The following is an 18,664-nucleotide window of genomic DNA, read 5'->3' as shown; positions in this document are numbered from 1 at the left end:
CAGTTATTACCTTGGAGTTTATTCTAGCAGTTTTTAATCCTGATACAAAATTTAAATGATAAGTTGAAATGCGTATAAAATACGTTTATAAGACAAATTACAACGCAATATTGTGAAAAAAATATTTATTTGTTTTAAATTAATATTTCGGCGATAGACGTTATCTTTAAAATTTTATACATTTTTTCTCTTTCTTTTTTATTTCCCTCACCATATTTCATTGAAGAAAAAATGTATGTAAAATGTCCGCGTGTTGTCTGTCTTTGGTGTTATTTTGAAATGCAAGATGAATACGCTTGGCGCACATCATCAAAATATTTATTCTTTGTTTCTTGTTTGTGTAATAATTTGTATAATATTGTCGTTGGCTTGTATGCTGCTCTAATGTAAACACAGTTATATAATAAACAAAAAAATGTATTAGCAAATTAATTCTGCAGTACACGTCATGATTTGGAGGCAGTAACGTCCACGAATCGGTAAAACATGTTTAAATGTAACTATACTTCGTGTGAATACATAATTACGTGAGAACACCAATTCCGCCAGAGTTAAGCAACGATGCGCCTGGCTTATACCAGATCGATGGCCATTTGAGAATACTAGGCGTTGCATAGGATAGTGGAACAGCACTAGTGTCAAAGGAAGAGTAGAGCACTTCATTCCCTCTGCTAGTTTGTGGGAGATCCTTGGGGATATTCGAAAGCGCACTTCAGTCACCCGATAAGGGTAACGTGAGGCCATGGAAAGCGGGTGACTGGTGTAATACCGAAGCAATGAGAAATAATTCTGTTCATGGTTTCGTATCTCGTTGTGCTGAGCAGAAGATCCCTTTTGGTAAAATGGTCAGAACAATCGCACAGTATAAGTACTGCTCGGACAGAATGAAACTGCAACCTACTGTTTGTACAACTTCAATGAAAGCTGTAAAAATATATCACATAATTTCATGAAACAGCGTGAATGGCTTTCTGAATGATAAGCAACAATGAATTCATGAATGCCTTGAGGAAGAGAAATAGATGGTGTGTCAAAGCCGCCAATGGATGTGCCAGCTAAGAAACCAATTGAATCAATGAATCTGAGAAAGGCTATTATTCTTGTAATGAGTAGATACGCTTATCCCATAATAGAGTTTTACATTTAAATTAAATATTCGTCGCTTATACCTGCATTTTTACTGTTTGTCAAGTATTAGACTTAAATAATCTTTATGGAAGCGTATTCAAATGAGTACAAAAGTAATTAGTACAAATATAAAAAGAAGAGGGCACCCGGCTGTACTCAGTCGTAAAATACGCTTAAATAGGATACTTTAATTTGTCCAGATTTCGTATATATTAATATAAAATCGTGATTTGAAAAGGAAAAAAATATCTAGGTTCCATCAGCTAGAATCAAATCCGAAAGCAAAACTCCAGCATTTAAAACTGCACCAACGTGACACGAATATTAATTGATGAAAAATAAACTAAGATGAATGTACCAAATGTATAACATTTTTTTTTTTAATTTTGACTTTTTTTGACTTTTAAAAAGTATTTTTAACGGGTAAAAAACCCATAAAAGAACGGCCTATAAAATATCCAATCATTCGAGGCCCCTGGAGACGGTTTGTGACTTTTAGTTTCGGAAGAAATAGAGTTGTAAAATATGAAGACAAACAGACATACATAGTTTTATAAATTAGATGTGCTAAATTACATGTGATTAATTCATAAAATAGTTTAACTTCTTTTCATGCTAAAATGATGCACGCAATATCCAATGCAGTTAATCTCATAAGTTAATATGTATTTCTTTGCGGTATTATTAGTCTACTATCTGCTACTGTCTTTTGATAAAGCTCTACAGAGAAAAAAAGCCATATTTTGTTGTCAACTATTGAGGAGGAAACTCTGTAGATATTTCTGCCATCGTTCTCTCAACCGTAGCCATTCATTATCGACGACCTTAAGGAGGATCTAGATCCACTTACATCCAACAAATTGCACATGACATCAGCTGTAATCCTGAAGATCCTGGACAGCTGATGGAAGAGAGGGAAATGTGAAGAGAGAGAAAGACAGTCACATTGGTTCGGACAAAGAGCTCGACCAGATAGATATAAACTGACGATCAACTCTACAGTGTGTTTTGTTTAACTCATCTTCAATGGGATTCAAGATTGAAAACCAATTGTGGTAGAATAATAAGGTTGGATACCTTACTCTAGGATTTGAAGACGACCATCCGTCTTTCTGACTAAGCCTTTGAATGCGTGTTCGTGAAAGTGAAATACACTGCGGACTCTGCAGCGCGGGTTGTACACAGAAATAAATGATGATGAAGCATTATATGGCGCATGTGAGGATGAAGTAATACTGAACACTTTATAAGATCATCAGTTTTCATGTTTTTTCATTTTTTTAACTAGGTAGTTATATTTTTTGTTTGCAGTCGACGGTTGTCATGGCTGCTTTTGTATTGCATTTATTTACAGTTTCTTGATGTCTACTTGACGGTATTCATGACATTCCTGACAACATTTATGTCATGATGTTCTTAGATTCCCCGTTCATTTTGTCTCCTTCTGACATTTATATATTATTCATTTACTTATATTTTTTTTTGACATTCAGCATAAACCGTCAATTGAAAAGCTGATCTTTGAAATGAAAATTCATGAGAGAGTGAAACCGTTGTTTATATGACAGCAGAGAAAATGATAAAAGAAATCTGAAGGTTAAGAAATCTTTCAAAGTTTTTTTTCTTACGAAACTTTTCTAATGCTTGCGCTCGAATAGATTGAATAAAACAATTTATTTTTCTCTTTTTTGGCTTGAGAAAATAAGATGTAATAACATTACAAGGTGCAATAACATTATAAGGTGCAAAAAATAAATTCATGATAAAAACAAGAAAAGGTCAAAAGGAACATATTAATTTAATCTTCGCAATACAAACCAATGAAAATGATATTTCACACACAACTGTCACATACTGATTAGAATAATATTTTAAATATAACCCGAACAAACGCATTAAAACTAAAAAAAAGTTCTATCATTGGTTAATGAAGTAATTATACCAGGGTGGGAGTAACAATGAATATGTTTGGTTAGATAGCTACACTAAGCTACACTCAACTACATATGTATATAAAAAGTAAACCGGTAACACGACTTCTATGCATTACTAGGGAGTTCTGACGGGGACAGAAACACGTAAGATACTCTGTATTTTAATTATTATATATATTTTCATAAATAACTATATATATATATATATGCATATATATATATATATATATATATATATATATATATATATATTAGTGTTAGGGACAGGAACAAATACATTGAGAACATTACGAGAGCTGTTGCAAAAGAGGTGGGTTCCCTCTATCATGCTAGAAGACTACTTACACCTGAGAATGTTCTGCACCTATACACAGCCACCACTCGCCCATACATGGAGTATTGTTGCTACATCTGGGCTGGTGCATCTTTGGACGCGATCCTGTTTAACAAGTATTGCAATGGAATATGTGCTGATGAACTCATTACATTCGTGCCCCATCGCCGTGCATATCCCCGACAAATCCACTTAGCAACAAAGTTACAGCCCTTCACTATTAAGGTCTCTAAATTCCAAAAAGCTTTCTACTCTTATTGTTTCTGCTCTCGAGCAGTTCGGCTTTGAAATTTAATTACTGCTTCAATGACTGTACTGATATGCAGAAGTTTAAATGTAACATAAACCAACATCTTGTTCATTTTCCCGAAGCATAGTCCCAAATAGCATCCCCTTCTGGCCATATGGCCATATGCTTGGCTTATAGTGAACAGAAGTTAAAAAAATAAATTATAAAAATAAATTAAATAAACCAACTTTAAATAATATTTCAAAATAGAAAAATGAAGACGATTCTCTTACAACCAACAATTAATAAGATGGAGCTAATTATTAAAATAGATTTTCTTTAATGTAAATGATATTACTCCTTGAATGTAGATTTCATTTGAATAAATAGTATATATACAAATCATGCTGGAATGTAGGTGCGTTAATGTCTGTCTTCAGTATGAAAATTGATTTGTAAAACAGTGTATTTTTGTACATATTAAAGCATATTGTGAACAGACAAACAAACAGACAGACAGCAATACGATTTTATTTTAATATTGTTTGTATCTCCATAATAGTTTATGTATTTATTTTCAATGTTTACTTCGACAGTGGTCGAGGCGTAAGTAAAGCTAGGTAGTAAGTTTAGACAATACATATGGCAATTAAGCTACACGGAATTTTCTGAGTGACGATTTTATTATCAATTTTGTTTTATATTCTTATTGTTGTTCGTCTATGTTTGGTAATATGCGTGTGTGAGTTCGAGTGATATTTTTTGAGCGCCAATGACGTCAAAATAATTTTTTTTTTTTTGTTTCATTATTATTGATCATTTTCAGACGACTCGCGAATGCCGAAAGAACAACAACTCGATAAATTATTTTCCCGTCGAAGAAAAACGCTATCTCAGGTTGGGAAATATACATAAATCCCTGTTGCAAAAGTGGCGAAATTTGAATTTGAAAATTCGATGATTGGTAAGTGCTCTATTTTGATTTTCTGCTTACGCGGCGAACAACTAAATTCAAAGAAAATCTGTCATGCGCCCAGTGGAACGCTCACTTCCGTCTATGCATTTTAAATGATACTTTTTCTCATTATTTTCTTTAATCACATCAACATTCCGCAGCTGCACCGAAAACTTAAAAACTAATCAACAGACAAATGCTTCCGGCAAATTGCTTCGACATTTTTTGGAAAGTTTCATATTTTTTCGAAGGCAATCGATGATATCGTAAATAAATTTAATAAATTTAATTAAAAAACCAATTTGACTTGAGATTTTTTTTATCATTGAAACATTCATTTCAAACTAATGTAAATTTAAGCTTACCTTCCTTTATTGATCTGCATTATTAATCTGGCTTACAAATTCGTATTTTTACATCATTAAGTCAATGCGATGTATCGACCTGTAGTTTATTGGCAACTGAATTTCGAAATAGTATTCATTATAATAAATCTATTCTGTAAAGAAATCTGATAACATATTATGAAAGCACTGAAATGTTACGAATGCAAACAAACACGACAGACGCAAAATCGAATATTACAGAATATACTAAAAACTCATTTTAAAAATGCATAGCCATAAAATTAAACATTTTTGGATAAAGTTTTCGAAAGCGCTCTACTCTGGTTTCTTTATTAAATGAAATGGAAGTTGTAATTTCTTTCCGTTTAATTTTTTGTAATTGCGCATGCGCAAGCAAAATCGAAAAGAAATGATAAAATAATTCGATAAATAAATATAAAAAACATAGCCCGACCATCTTCAAATATAATTTTATTAGTAAAAATTTGAGAACAAGAAGATTTAAGTAAGACGGTTTCTAATAGAACATGGTGTATCGCCCAAAACGAAGTATCTATCACTGTGTTTTTTACATTGAAAAATTGAATGTGGTGCTGTGAAAACTATGTGTTCATTGTATTACAAACAAAAAAAGAAACGAAAATATGCTGTTCCGTTATAGGTGAGAAAAAGGGAACATTTTTTGAGAAATCTTAATTCCTTTTCTGAAAAAGTATATTTTGTTTGTCAATCATTTCCTAAGCAAAATGTGAGACCAGGGCAATCAAAAAATAATATTAAAGCGGAACGACATTAAAATTTCCATTTAATTTTTAAAACAACCCCGAAACAAAGTGCTTTCGACAAGTTTTATATATTTCTGAATAAAATTACAATTTTTTTTACATAGGCATAACCACTTATCAAGGCCAAGAGGCCACTCTAAGAGTTAAAGAGTGTACAGTAGAAATTGGACAATATAGTAACCGCTAATAATGGAAATTCGGTAAATTGGTTAACTTATATGGAACGGTTCATAAAAAACTTGTTTACATTAGACTTGAAGACAAAAACATTGTAGTCAGCTGGAAATCAGGAAAACGGAAGACAAGCTTTGTTGATGGAATCTACGTTTAGGTTTAGGCACAGATAAAAAGTGGGGGAAATTATTGATAGTGTTTTCTGCTAGATGGGTGTTTCTTGTGAAAGTTTGGCGAGCGGGGACCATAGATTGGAGCTCAGTCGAGCACTTGTCATGAAAATAACGATAAAGCAGAGACAAACCCGCAACATCTCTTCTGTGAGAAAGAGGTTGCAGGGAAGAGAAAAGGACATCCCCTACGGGGCTACGAAGTCTATTTTCAACTCTATCAAGACAGGATAAGTCCTTTCTAGCAGCTCTTGTCCATATGTGACAACCATCCTTGGACGTGTCTGGCACTTATATATAGAGATAATTGCATCAGCAGTGAGATATCTACTGGATCGATAGAAGGATCCTACTATTTTTCCAGCGGCCTTGGCAACGGATTTAATTTATGTGCTCCATTTAAGATCAGGAGTAAAGGTCAAGCCCAGAAACTTGTCAAAACATTAATTATAATTTAAATACTTCTTGTTTTTTTCTTTCACCTTTTGTTTGCAAAAGTATACATTATTTTGCATGAAAACTAAAAAAAAATCCATATATCATTTTTGAATGCTACTTTAATTTATTCTTGTGTTCTTATTCTTCTAATGTATTTTGTAAAATTCTACATTTTTTTACGATATTCCATCATTTCTTTAAATCTAATTGATATAAATATAATATTCCTGCATCAGCTTTTTACTAACCACCCTGTTTTTCATCTCAACGCGAGCGGAAGCAGATTAAATCCTAATTTAATTTATTTGAGAGTGTAACTTTTATGTAGATATCTATATCGTTACTACTAACTCAATTAATATAAACTACCCACCAATTCGGGGGGGGGGGGAGATACTTGATTAAGCACCTTGGTGCCGGGTTGCCCATCCTCTTGCTGATCTCTTCAAATCATCTCTCTAGGAGACGAAACACTGATGTTAAACTTGTGCTACTGACATCATACGTCTTGGAATCAAACAAACGGAGGGCTACTTTAACCGTCGCTGACAATCTTCTTAAAGCTGGTGGCTCAAACAAATAACCAGTTGTCAAACCTAACCTGTTTAAGCAGTAGATGGACTCTGTCTATCAGCCGGCTTTCATGGTCCTTATTTCCTATTAGCCAGGTGCATAGATACGACTACAGTAGAGAAACCATTGTGCTTGACCTTGTTTTTTGGCATATTATGATACTTGATTGTTTTATGTGTCCACGCGATTAGACTGGGCCGCTCTTGTCTGATAAGTTTGACGATACCGGTTTCGTTGTTCGTCTGGCTTTATTTGACAATAAAATAGCCCTTACACTTTGGTAGTGCTTAGAGCGGCTGCTCTATCAGCACTTGTATAATAATGGGATGGTTTAGTGCCATATCGCGCATAGAAAGATATTCTGTGCCACTCCGGTGGGATTTCTAGAGACAACAAATCATGTGGATGAAGAGTTTCTTGATAAAACTATTAAATAAAATGTTAACCAAGACAAACATACCATCAAACCAGAAGCCAATCAAACAAAACCAATATGTGTCCTCCCTTGAAGCTTGCATCAACAAATATATTTTAGGCTATGTAGAATCATTTCTCCTAGCAAATTCCCTAGATATCTTAGTGATACATGAAACTAACCTACATTTCAACATCCCCTCGAACCACTCTAATATGTTTGGGCTCGTATGATTATCTTCTACTTTGATGAAAGGACTCAGACAGACATATGCACGGACTTGGAGTCTATATTCGAAACACCTGTGCCTTGAGTAGAGAATCAAAACTAGAATCATGCAATAAAGCTTTCGTGAGCTTTAGACTAAATATGCAACAAAACATTAGATATAATAAATATTTTCTACATTCTCTCTCGACCCAGGACTGCACCTTAATCAACCATGTTCTGACAGCATAGATGCAGCACTCTCCTTAGATGCTAGCGTCCAAATACATGTATTTTGTAACTTTAATTCCGCCACAGTGATTTGCTTGGTTTATCTACTTGCACAGACGCGGCTGATTGACACACACAGCTATATATATATATATATATATATATATATATATATATATATATATATATATATATTGTCATCGACAGTCACGTTCGTGACAAGTCACACAAAATCTAGAGAAGCGTCAGCAAGGCTCACTTCTAGATCTATTTCTGACCGCAGTTTCCGAGGATTGTGTAACAAATGTCCATAGTCCACTTGAAAATGCGGTTCACGTTGTGATACTGGGAACAAATCACTCTAAAGTATTGAACCAGTACAAAATAACAAGTTACTTCCAAGAAGCTGACATGATAGAGATTACATCAGAGACGCTCCATCTTTTCCCTATAGTCGGAGTTGTGCGCAAATAGTGTTAATGAATCGGCTAAAGCAGCCATTTAAGCACATGTTCTCACACACAAGTTCTTTATTAAACCCTTCTCCACCCAATTGTTCACTGCATCTGTTATCTTTCAAAGTAGCATGCATACCGCAGATTCATCCGACATAAATCCAATACAAATATGCAAAAGTAAATAAAAGCTAGAAATAATTGTAAGAATTAAATTGTTGCAGCCAAGAAAAACCATTCCAAAAGTCAACAGAAAACGGATTGAGTCGCAGAAATTCGAAACTCGTTATCTTTGGAAAACTTATAACAGTATAGTAAATACCGATTAGTTAACAATTCTTCCACTATCTATCAACCTTGAAGTTTCTTGCCCGGCACCGAAAATGCAAATCTGCTTATCTGAAGGTTTTTCTTGCACTCTACTTTAGACCCAACAAACAACCCTTTACGAAATTTCTAATTACGGACAGGAATCACACGCGATGGCCTGAAAATTACCCCCTCAATGTTCGTGATGCCATGAAAATCTATCGAAGACGTGTGGCCTAATCTCATCTCTACTATACTAATTAAAATACTCTGCTTAGGTTGCCCCGGTTCTCCCCATACTACAACACATGCCTTTCCAAATCTTGCTTTCCGGACTACTAGAAAAACTGCTTCTGTTGCATCACATGGCGAAATAAATTGTCCACTCAATTATTGCCCATTAGTCTCCATCATGTTTTCGCCAAAATCTGTGAGTTCTTAATTAAGTATTAGGCCACCACCTCATAGATAAAAAAAATCTTTTCCGACCTACAATATAGATTTGAGCATCTCTGTTCTATTGCAGATATTCTAGCTGTAATCTCCGAACACATATATAATGCACTGAATAAGGCATGAGAGGTGATGCCATTTAAAGCCGTTTACACAGTTTGGCACGGTGATCTTCTAATGAAAATTAAACAATATGGTATTACTCAAGTCGGTGCCACCGTCATCGACAACAACCTACGCTGGGCAGACCACGTCCACAGAATAGATCCGATCAGGTTCGCCAAGAAATTCCTATATAACGATCTGACCATCGGGACCACACAACGAGAAGCACCTAAAATGCGCTTAAAAGATCAACTAAAGAGCCCCCTGGAATTTACCAACATCACTTCTCTCTCGTGGGAAAAAAACTGCCAGGGACTGAACGACGTGTAGGAGAACAATATGTGTTTGCACCACGAACTTCGAGAAAAAGCAGAGAATGAAGAGGCCAATCGACGAATGAGAGGAGATCGTTGTGAATAGCCCTGTTCTCCCTCTGTCTTTTACTATGAACAATGTCAGCGGCTATTCCACCATTGGATGAGTCTTGCAATGTTACGTAGTGTGAGAGTGTAACAATGTATATTCAATGTTCATGTAATCGTGTGTATATAACAAAGTGTATATATTTCTTGCTGCTTCCCTCTGTCGTCTAGTTATTCGTAATTGTTCCTTGTGTGTGTGGGGGGTGACATACAATACAGTCGACGTTATAACATTTAATACACAAATAGGGTCAGGAAACAGTCTTAAGGGTTTTATCTTGCCAATAGGAAATATACTTTCATTCGTCCGTGTCTTGTTCGTCTGTGACTGTTCTGTTCTCCTTTGCGCCCAGACCCAAAGGCCTGTCGCTAAGGACTCAACTGTCCTACATAGTCGGGCTGTCCTTCCTCACTTCTCCTATAGATGTATGTCCCGGACTGCTGTAACTAAATCGTGTATATCTAATCTGACAGATCCTATTGTCACTTACTTCCATGACCTGACATGTGACTTCCAAACACGTCCCGATATATGATTGTGTTACGTTGAACAATTCCATGCTGAATCTGTTGTTTGTAAACCTACATTCCCGTCAAAGCCAAATTCCATGAACTCTTTGTTCGAAGTTAAATATTTTACTAATTTTTCAAACATCCTTTCTGCATACTTTGTTCTACGATAATAATTTCATTATCTATTAGTTTACCTTTATAATAATGATAATAATAATAATAATAATAAGAAGAAGAATAGTTAATTTTCTTAATTAGATATCAGCAAGGCAATCCGCTGTTGCCCCGGCATAATATAAGAGCAAATCATTTCAAACAGAAAATTCAACCTTGAAGATTGAGACTCATGGGAGAACCGGATACTTGGACATAAAGTAAGAGCCAACGTATATATATATATATATATATATATATATATATATATATATAGAGAGAGAGAGAGAGAGAGAGAGAGAGAGAGAGAGAGAGCAACCTGTTATTGATACAATTCTGATTAAAGCAACAAAGTTTTCTCAGTTCCTTCTTCTTTTTAATTTTTGTCTGACGTATCTATTACTCTCTTTTTTTTCTTTCTTTCCTACTTTTTTGCTTATTTAACCTTTTATACTCCTTGTATATTTCTAGCCTAGATGTCTATCCTACTTAAAATGACTAATTCAACCCATTATGGCGTCTCGCAGCTGCTTATGAAACGTTTTTCTTCTTTCCTAGTAACCTCAACACGCGTTTTAACGCCTATATTAGAAATTATGATCGAAACAGTTGTTCAATTGTTGCAATCAATTGTAATTTTTGTATCTAAGTTAAATAAAATTATATATGTGTATATATTATTTATAAAAATTCTCCATTTTCTGTTCTATCTTACCTAATTTTTCTTTCTTCTTTTGTTATTTACTCTTCTTTAATGATCCCAATTATTTCATTTATTTTTATAAATATAACCTACATATATATACTATCATCCTATTCTTTCATTCTCAATTCATTCTTAAATGTCATTAACCGGTTGTTCTATATCTCCATCTTTTGTAATTCTGGCCTTCACGTTTTTAGATGTGAAGTATTTAGCTTAGAAATGCTATTGCCTAAAGAGGTATTTTTCTTTAATTTACCCTTAACTGGTTTATTGTTCTGATGATATAAGAAAGGTGTTTTATTCCTCATCTTTCATATAATATTATCGTTAAATGATTTAGTTTTCTTTTTTTTTTCTTTTCAGTCGACCATGAATTGTACGAATGAAGATGTTTTCAACAATACGGGACCGAAGAGTCCCGAGGATTTGGTGTTGTCGCAAATCAGCAAGAACATTATGGAAATTGCAGTTCCGACCGTTTGTGTCATCGGCCTGCTGGGGAATTTACTCAACATGATCGTCCTCAGTCGAGAGAAAATGCAAAAGAATTTATCGAAAATGGAAAAGTCCGCTCATTATGGCATGATCGCCTTGGCTTTCTCTGATTTCATGTTCTGTTTATTAGTGCTCATGTTTACAGTAATACCCCAACAAAAATGGTAAGTACCCGTATGTGACATACCTATCTTTTAGGGAGTCACCACTAGTAGTACTAGTATCGTATTTCAAGACCTCTATACCGCTATTTTTTAATCAGTGAGAAATCATCTTCAAATTTATGGACTGCCACCTAGCCTCCTTCCAGGATGACTGGATAGTGTAGGTTCAGGTGGTTTATGTCCTGGGGGAGGGGGCTTCATATGTTTTGCGAGTCTGTTTATCTCCACCTGTGTTCACTTATTGCAGTGTAGCAGTGTTTTGTTCTGATCCGGTTACTTCCTACTATTTGTAGCAAAACTTGGGAGACGCCAATTACGTCTTCAATTATACCCCTTTCTTTGAGAGTATTGTTTCTCAATTACTTCTTCCATGTCTCAACTGGGTGGAAAGTCATCATTTATCAGTCTAGGATAAAGCTTAAGGACTGTGTAGCCATCAGTGAGACAACAGCGTACTGATCACTAGTGGTAGGACTAGGATAGAATTCGATTGTTTAAGGAAGCAGCTCACCAATAACCTGTTTACATTGGACTTGACGATGGCACTGGTGTAGTACGCTGGAAAGCAGGCCCGCAGTACAGAGTTCCACAGGAGAATAGTTCAATGAAATAAGTTTTGTTCATTGACTCTGCGTTAAGATTTAGATACAGATAGTGAGTAAGGGAAATTTTCATTGATTGTAGCAAGACGAGTGCTTTATGTGAATGTTTTGTAGTGCGAACCATGCACATATATATGTTATGTTAGATGTTGTTAAAATATTTAAATAAGACGCAATAGCGAGTGTAGATTCCAGTCTGTATTGAGTTATAGGAAAGGATGTGGGATTACAGAATGGTATTTGTATGTGTGTGTAAGAGTTGTTCCAAATCTTAAACATACTAGTGTGTATAGCTTCTATTAGTGGAGGAATGTACATTTGACATATCTATTCTAAAAGGGGTTTCAAATTTAATCGGGGTTATTCAGTTGTAAAAATGCTTGTATTTGACTATAATTTTTTTATGTGGTCAGAAAACGTACAACTTATAAGAAATGAAAAGGAATAAGAGTAAAGAAAGAATGAAAAGGGGCAGTCATAATATAGTATTCCTGGTGATTCAAGGGTATCATTTCTTCTTCCTACTCGTCCCCCACCCCATTTTACTCACCTACCGTCACTCTCGTTTCTCATAAAGTTTTTTTTTTACTTATTTATTACGCGAGGCTTTGAAAGTTATATAGTAATAATCATAAAAATAAAATTTTAAATGTCTATAATTAATTTATCTCCATGCCTATATATAATCATCTACTTTAATTGTGATAATGATAATTAAAAGCAGAAGGTAAGGGGGAAATAAGTAGGTGACTATGATATTTATGATAATTGATTATGATAATTTTTAATAATAATATTGATTAGTAGCAATAGTGGGAAGAGAGTGTTTATAGTAAAATTTACAAAATCAAAATGTAAAGAATAATGGATTTAAAAAATAGAAGATGTGATGTAAACGGCAAAAGATAAAATATAGAATAAGTCAAGATAATTGATTTAAAGGTATCCACACATATATACATGCGTATACATATATATATGCATGCGTATATGTATACTTATACATATATATACATGCGTATATGTATACTTATACATATATACATATACTTATACATATATATATATACATATACATGCATGCACATATGTATGTTTTTTATTATTTTTTGAGTAGATTGAAATAAAATATTTTAGTGTTAGTCTTAAAGTTTAGTTTATGTAACGGTGAATATTTGTTACTGTTCTGACAGGTTGAAACTAGTCAGAGTTAAGAATTGGTAATTTAAAGGTTATGATTAAGCGTGCTTTAATATAGTATATAAAACTATTCATTTCAATTAGAACAAAAAAGTTCAAATTAATATTTAAGTTTAGGCCGATTATTTATACCTTTTTATTTGTTTGGTTTAAGTCGTATCAAATGTGATAGCATTTCTATAGTATAAGAATTGAGGCAAAGACATCAGATAAAAAACAAGATAGCAAAGACTTGTTTTGTTTTCTAAAAGTTTAGGAAAAACTTAATATGGAATATAGCATAAATGTATATGTTTTCAGTTGATGAATTGAAGGAGATAGAAAACTATTTGGACTATGTTAAATAATTGCGTGGAAGTAAAAGGTATAGTTATATGAAACGATGTTCGTGGCCGTGCCGACAAAGATTGTGTTGTAATGAAATTAGCTAATATTACATTTTGTGGATATTTAAGTCAAAAAGTTCATTTTTTGTTGGGTCTTTGTATATGCATTTTTTTTATATGGACCTATCGTGGAGGAGGATGTAATTTATTAAAGAGGTGCGATTAGTTATGCCTACAATTTATTGATGTTTCTTGTTTCTTATTTGGGAGTTTACCTTATCTTAGAATTTAGTGATAAAGCATTTATCATTAAAGCAAAGGAAACAAGTGATTTAGAAATTCGTTTTTTTTCAAAATTCCCGAGTTAACAATTTTAAAGTTTTTTGTTTTTTTTTAGTTAACGGCAATATGCATCAAACTATGTAACTGTATGTAACTTTTATATCATAGTAGAGATATAGATGAAATGAAAAAGAAACTTTGAAGGACAAAATGACAATATATATATTGGTGTCTTCCAAGGGGGATGGCTTAATTCTATATGGAGCATAACTGTTAGTATTTTAATAAAACCCAATAGACAGTAAAAGTAGATATGTGCCTATGTGTATACATATTTTTATATATATATACATATATGTGTATATATAATTATGTATATATATATATATATATATATATATATGTATATATATATAAAGTGTAGACATCAACAATTGTAGATTTTTCAGACTTCTATCATGTTTTAATATTTTAAAATATTTTTAAAACGCGTTTCAAGCCTTGTTCAGCTTGCATGGAGAATCTTACTAAAATGTATGCTGAGTTTAATATAAACAAAGAATACTGAAAAATAAAAAAATAGATAGTACTAATCACTCCCGGTATTGCATACTTTACTTACGTATGTCAAGTCCCGCGGATGAAATTGTTGTTTCAAATAACATTATCCCTGCTCATATTTCTACCACAAAAATTAGTAAAATGAATTACATTTTGCATACTAACAGAAGTAAATTTTATATATACGCACACATATATATATATGTGTGTGTGTGTGTGTGTATGTGTGTGTGAGAGAGAAAGAGAGAGGATGTGTGTGTATATCTATAATATAAAGATGAACGTTTGTGTGTGTGTGTCTGGTCACGAATAGATTCCTATATGGTTGACTATTATAGAAAACTGATCACATATAATAATAGAAGATGTATCGAGTCACAGGAATGGGTCTGTTTAATCTGGCATAATCATGATTCATTAAAATTGTGGGGTCTGCGTATGCGCCTGGTCCACAAAATATGGAAATAAAAATTTAAAAATTAAAAAATAAAAACGTTTACACGTGTTTTTGATATAGATGCACAGAATAATACTTTGATAAGTATTTTATAACTTAAATAGGGATGGTATAATAAAATTGTGAGTTCTGCGTTCGCGCCTGGCCTCCATAGAATAGAAATAGGCACAAACTTTAATAAAGACTTTTCATATCTATCTGCGAAAGTATACTTTGATAATTGTGTTTCACTTTGAAGAAATATGGTATAATAAAATTATGAGGTGTTCGTTCGCGCCTGACCTCCATAGAATGGAAATATGTCACAAAGCTTAACAAGGTTTTTTAAAATATAGATCCACAGAATATTGTGATAAGTATTTCAGTGTGAACAGGTATGCTATAATAAATTATGGGGTTTATCTATTTTTAATTTCATCATATTTTGCTTTGGTTTTGATACCCCCAAATTCGAAGCTATCTCTTTACACCCGTTCCTTTTCCTAACCTATTATACTTTCATAAATCAGAGTCCATTTTCTGTAGACTGTTTTTGGGCCCAGTCAACGACGGGGACTTAATTGTTTACTTGTAACGTTACACAGATTGTATATCCTAATCGTAATAGGGTTAAAAAACATTGCATCATAAATAAAAAAAATTTTCCTATGTAAAAACTTACATAAATTTAAAACAAAACATACTTCACACATATTTCTTTTTTGTTTCAGTTACGACCATCGGAGTGTATGGCTGTACCTGGAATGGATGCTTGGCCCGGCCATTACTATTTTCATCATCATCAGCACCATCATGATCGTCTACATGGCAGCTGAGCGATACCTGGCCGTGTGCCACCCTTTTAAAGCCAGGAGGGTAATATCTCTGCGGCGGACCCGTATAATCATCGCCCTAGTATTTGTCGGTTGTGCACTAGCCACAATCCCGATATTCATGGAGCGGGGCATCGTGGCCAAGGACAACGACGGTCAGCAGCTGTACTGGATTGAGAAGTATTTTTCCACAAAGGTAGTTGGCATCCGCCGGCTGTGCTGGTCGGTCCTCTTCGACATCATTCCATGCGGACTTCTCATCTATTTCAACACATGCCTCATCTATAGCATACACAAGGCCAAGAAACTCAGGATGAATATGGCACCATTAAACTGTGGGGATGAGAGGCGCTCGACTATGAATCGCCACTCAAGTTATTCAAGCTACCGACACAGATCGAGCAAATCGGCTGCAGCGAACGCAGTCGGGCCCGGCTGTGCTGCTGCACCTACTACCGTAAATTCATCATTGCGCTCCGATTCAAACAACATCTGTCACGAGCGGCAGACCTCGATTCGTGGCGCTGAAATAGAAGCGCACCTAAGAACAGAAGGCCGTTCCATGCGTTCCCAGTCGGTGACCCATAGGCGTCGTCATACTGACACAGCCCTGAACAGCGTCACGGCTACTCTAGTGTCGATTGTAGTCATGTTTTTGGTTCTTGTGTCACCATCGGAAATTTTAAAGTTTTCTTTTAACTTGGCCAAAGTAGATAGTGCCCTTTCGGCTGTCATACGGGACGTGACAAACTTTATGCAGGCCTTGAATTTCTCGGCCAATTTTATCTTATATTGTGTAATGAACAAATATTTCCGGGAGACATTGACTGCCATGTTTTGTTTTTTTACTAATGTACAGGTGTCACTATCAAAGAAAACCGAGTACCCGACAATCACTCTCAGGGGATCTCCCTCCTCATCATGAGAGGTAAAAAGACAATGGAATAAAAGCTGAAATAAAAAATGCAAGACTGAATAATATCAGAATTTAAAATAAAGAATTTTAAAAGATGATCGGACTATTGTTCTCATCTTGAGTGCTATTTGTGACACGTTTCGGACGGTTTGGTCTTCGACTCTCTGCAGACATGTTGATTGTTGTTTGGAAAAGAAAGGAGAAATTTACTGGCTTAGATAAATATTTTCGTATTCTTTGAGTTAGTCTCTGTTTTATGGCTGTGATTTCGTATGTGTGACAAAATTAGTTGGTAACTGGGAGGAAACTCTAATAAAGATTAACAGGGATTGACAGATAAGGAACTGTAATAAAATCGACAATAGCCGGTTTTATTAGAGTTGCTTCCATTTTTATCAAACAATTTTTCACACATACGAAACCACAGTCATAAAACAGAGATTAACTCCAAGAATACGAAAATATCTACGGAGCCAGTAACTTTTCTCCTTTCTTTGCCGAGCAACCAACAACATGCCTGAAGACAGTCGACGTCCAATCAAACCAAAACGTTGCATAAATAACACTCAAGATAAGACAGTATTCCGATCAAAACAAGTAGTATAAACAATCAGCGCTCATCTAAAAAAAATCAGAACATGAAGATGATTTTAATATTAAAGAAATTTGTTAACGAACAAAGTTAACTAATTTTGTTTTTAATTAATAAAACACAGAGATGTGTATTGAGACAGTTTCTGTTTTAAATGGTTAATTTTGAATGTTTCCTATGTGGAAAAATTGAACTGTATTTTCCGTAACACAGACAATGGGAATAACAAAAGTTTCGTACTACAGCCAGCTTAAGTATACCTTTATGTCACACGAGACAATCGGTTTTGCTTTTTTATGGAAGTCGCATCAGACAAGTAATGAGGCCACTCGATGTAAGGAGCTAAAACTGACGAAAATAAGCAAAGAATCAAATAGGTAAAGTTCGACCTAGAAAACAGCAATTATTCTCCTTTGTCTGAAATATCGCTCATAGAATGTGGGAACTAAAGAAAAAAGTATTAAAAAAAAGCAAGAGATTATTTTTCATGGTTGTTTTATATATTCGATGTTACGTTGAAAAAAAACAATAAACAAAGGGTTCAGAAGCATAAATCTGGTACGAAAATAAAATTGATTATAATTTTTCCAAAATGACATTGCTTCGAAATTCATAAAGAATAATTCTTTTTAAATATCTTCATGTAAACATTCGTTTTTTTTTTATTGATAAAACATTACTTGAAATGATACGAAAAATGGGGACAAATACGAATTACAGAGCGGAAAAAATAATCGCTTTTCAAATGTGTTTCTTGGTGTTTCTTGGATTTGCTGTTATGATTTTTTTATTGTTTCGTTGTGAATTAAAAAAAAATAAAGATGTTCTTTTTCGAATAAAACAAGAAAAATGTCTTCCTTTTTTTTTTCAAATCAAAAAATGTTAATATTTTATGATGGAACCGATGAAAGGGATGGTAATCTTATTGAGAATCAATAATCAATAAATCCTTTCCAAAAATGTATTTCGTTCTTATTTTAGAGACGAGAGAATCAACCTAAATTAGTATATATATACATATATCGGTGTTTATATATATATATATATATATATATAAACACCGATATATGTATATATATATATATATATATATATATATATAAACACCGATATATGTATATATATACTAATTTAGGTTGATTCTCTCGTCTCTAAAATAATATATATATATATATATTACTTTTGGACTATTGGTAACATATGTGCATACATGTTTTACTG

General features: G+C 33.8%; 1 protein-coding gene across 5 annotated transcripts in view; it reads left to right on the top strand.

The window, feature by feature from the left end:
• Positions 1-18,293, top strand: part of LOC145254737 (uncharacterized) — a 775,668-nt gene extending 757,375 nt beyond the window's left edge. For 4 of the 5 annotated variants that reach the window (XM_080113473.1, XM_080113471.1, XM_080113472.1 and 1 more), the window contains 3 exons: positions 4,452-4,589; positions 11,400-11,695; positions 15,834-18,293. In XM_080113473.1, coding sequence (XP_079969599.1) covers positions 11,406-11,695; positions 15,834-16,860 — 1,317 coding nt within the window. In that variant the 5' untranslated portion in view covers positions 4,452-4,589; positions 11,400-11,405 and the 3' untranslated portion in view covers positions 16,861-18,293. The remainder of the gene's footprint in view (positions 1-4,451; positions 4,590-11,399; positions 11,696-15,833) is intronic. The other variant, XM_080113475.1, reaches the window with a different exon arrangement.
• The last annotated feature ends 371 nt before the right edge of the window (positions 18,294-18,664 follow it).

The sequence above is a fragment of the Euprymna scolopes genome, chromosome 30, assembly GCF_053919585.1.
Source record: "Euprymna scolopes isolate OS-2025 chromosome 30, ASM5391958v1, whole genome shotgun sequence".
Taxonomy (NCBI): domain Eukaryota; kingdom Metazoa; phylum Mollusca; class Cephalopoda; order Sepiida; family Sepiolidae; genus Euprymna; species Euprymna scolopes.
Note: the sequence above shows the minus strand (reverse complement) of the source record. Positions and strands in the feature narration are given on the sequence as shown.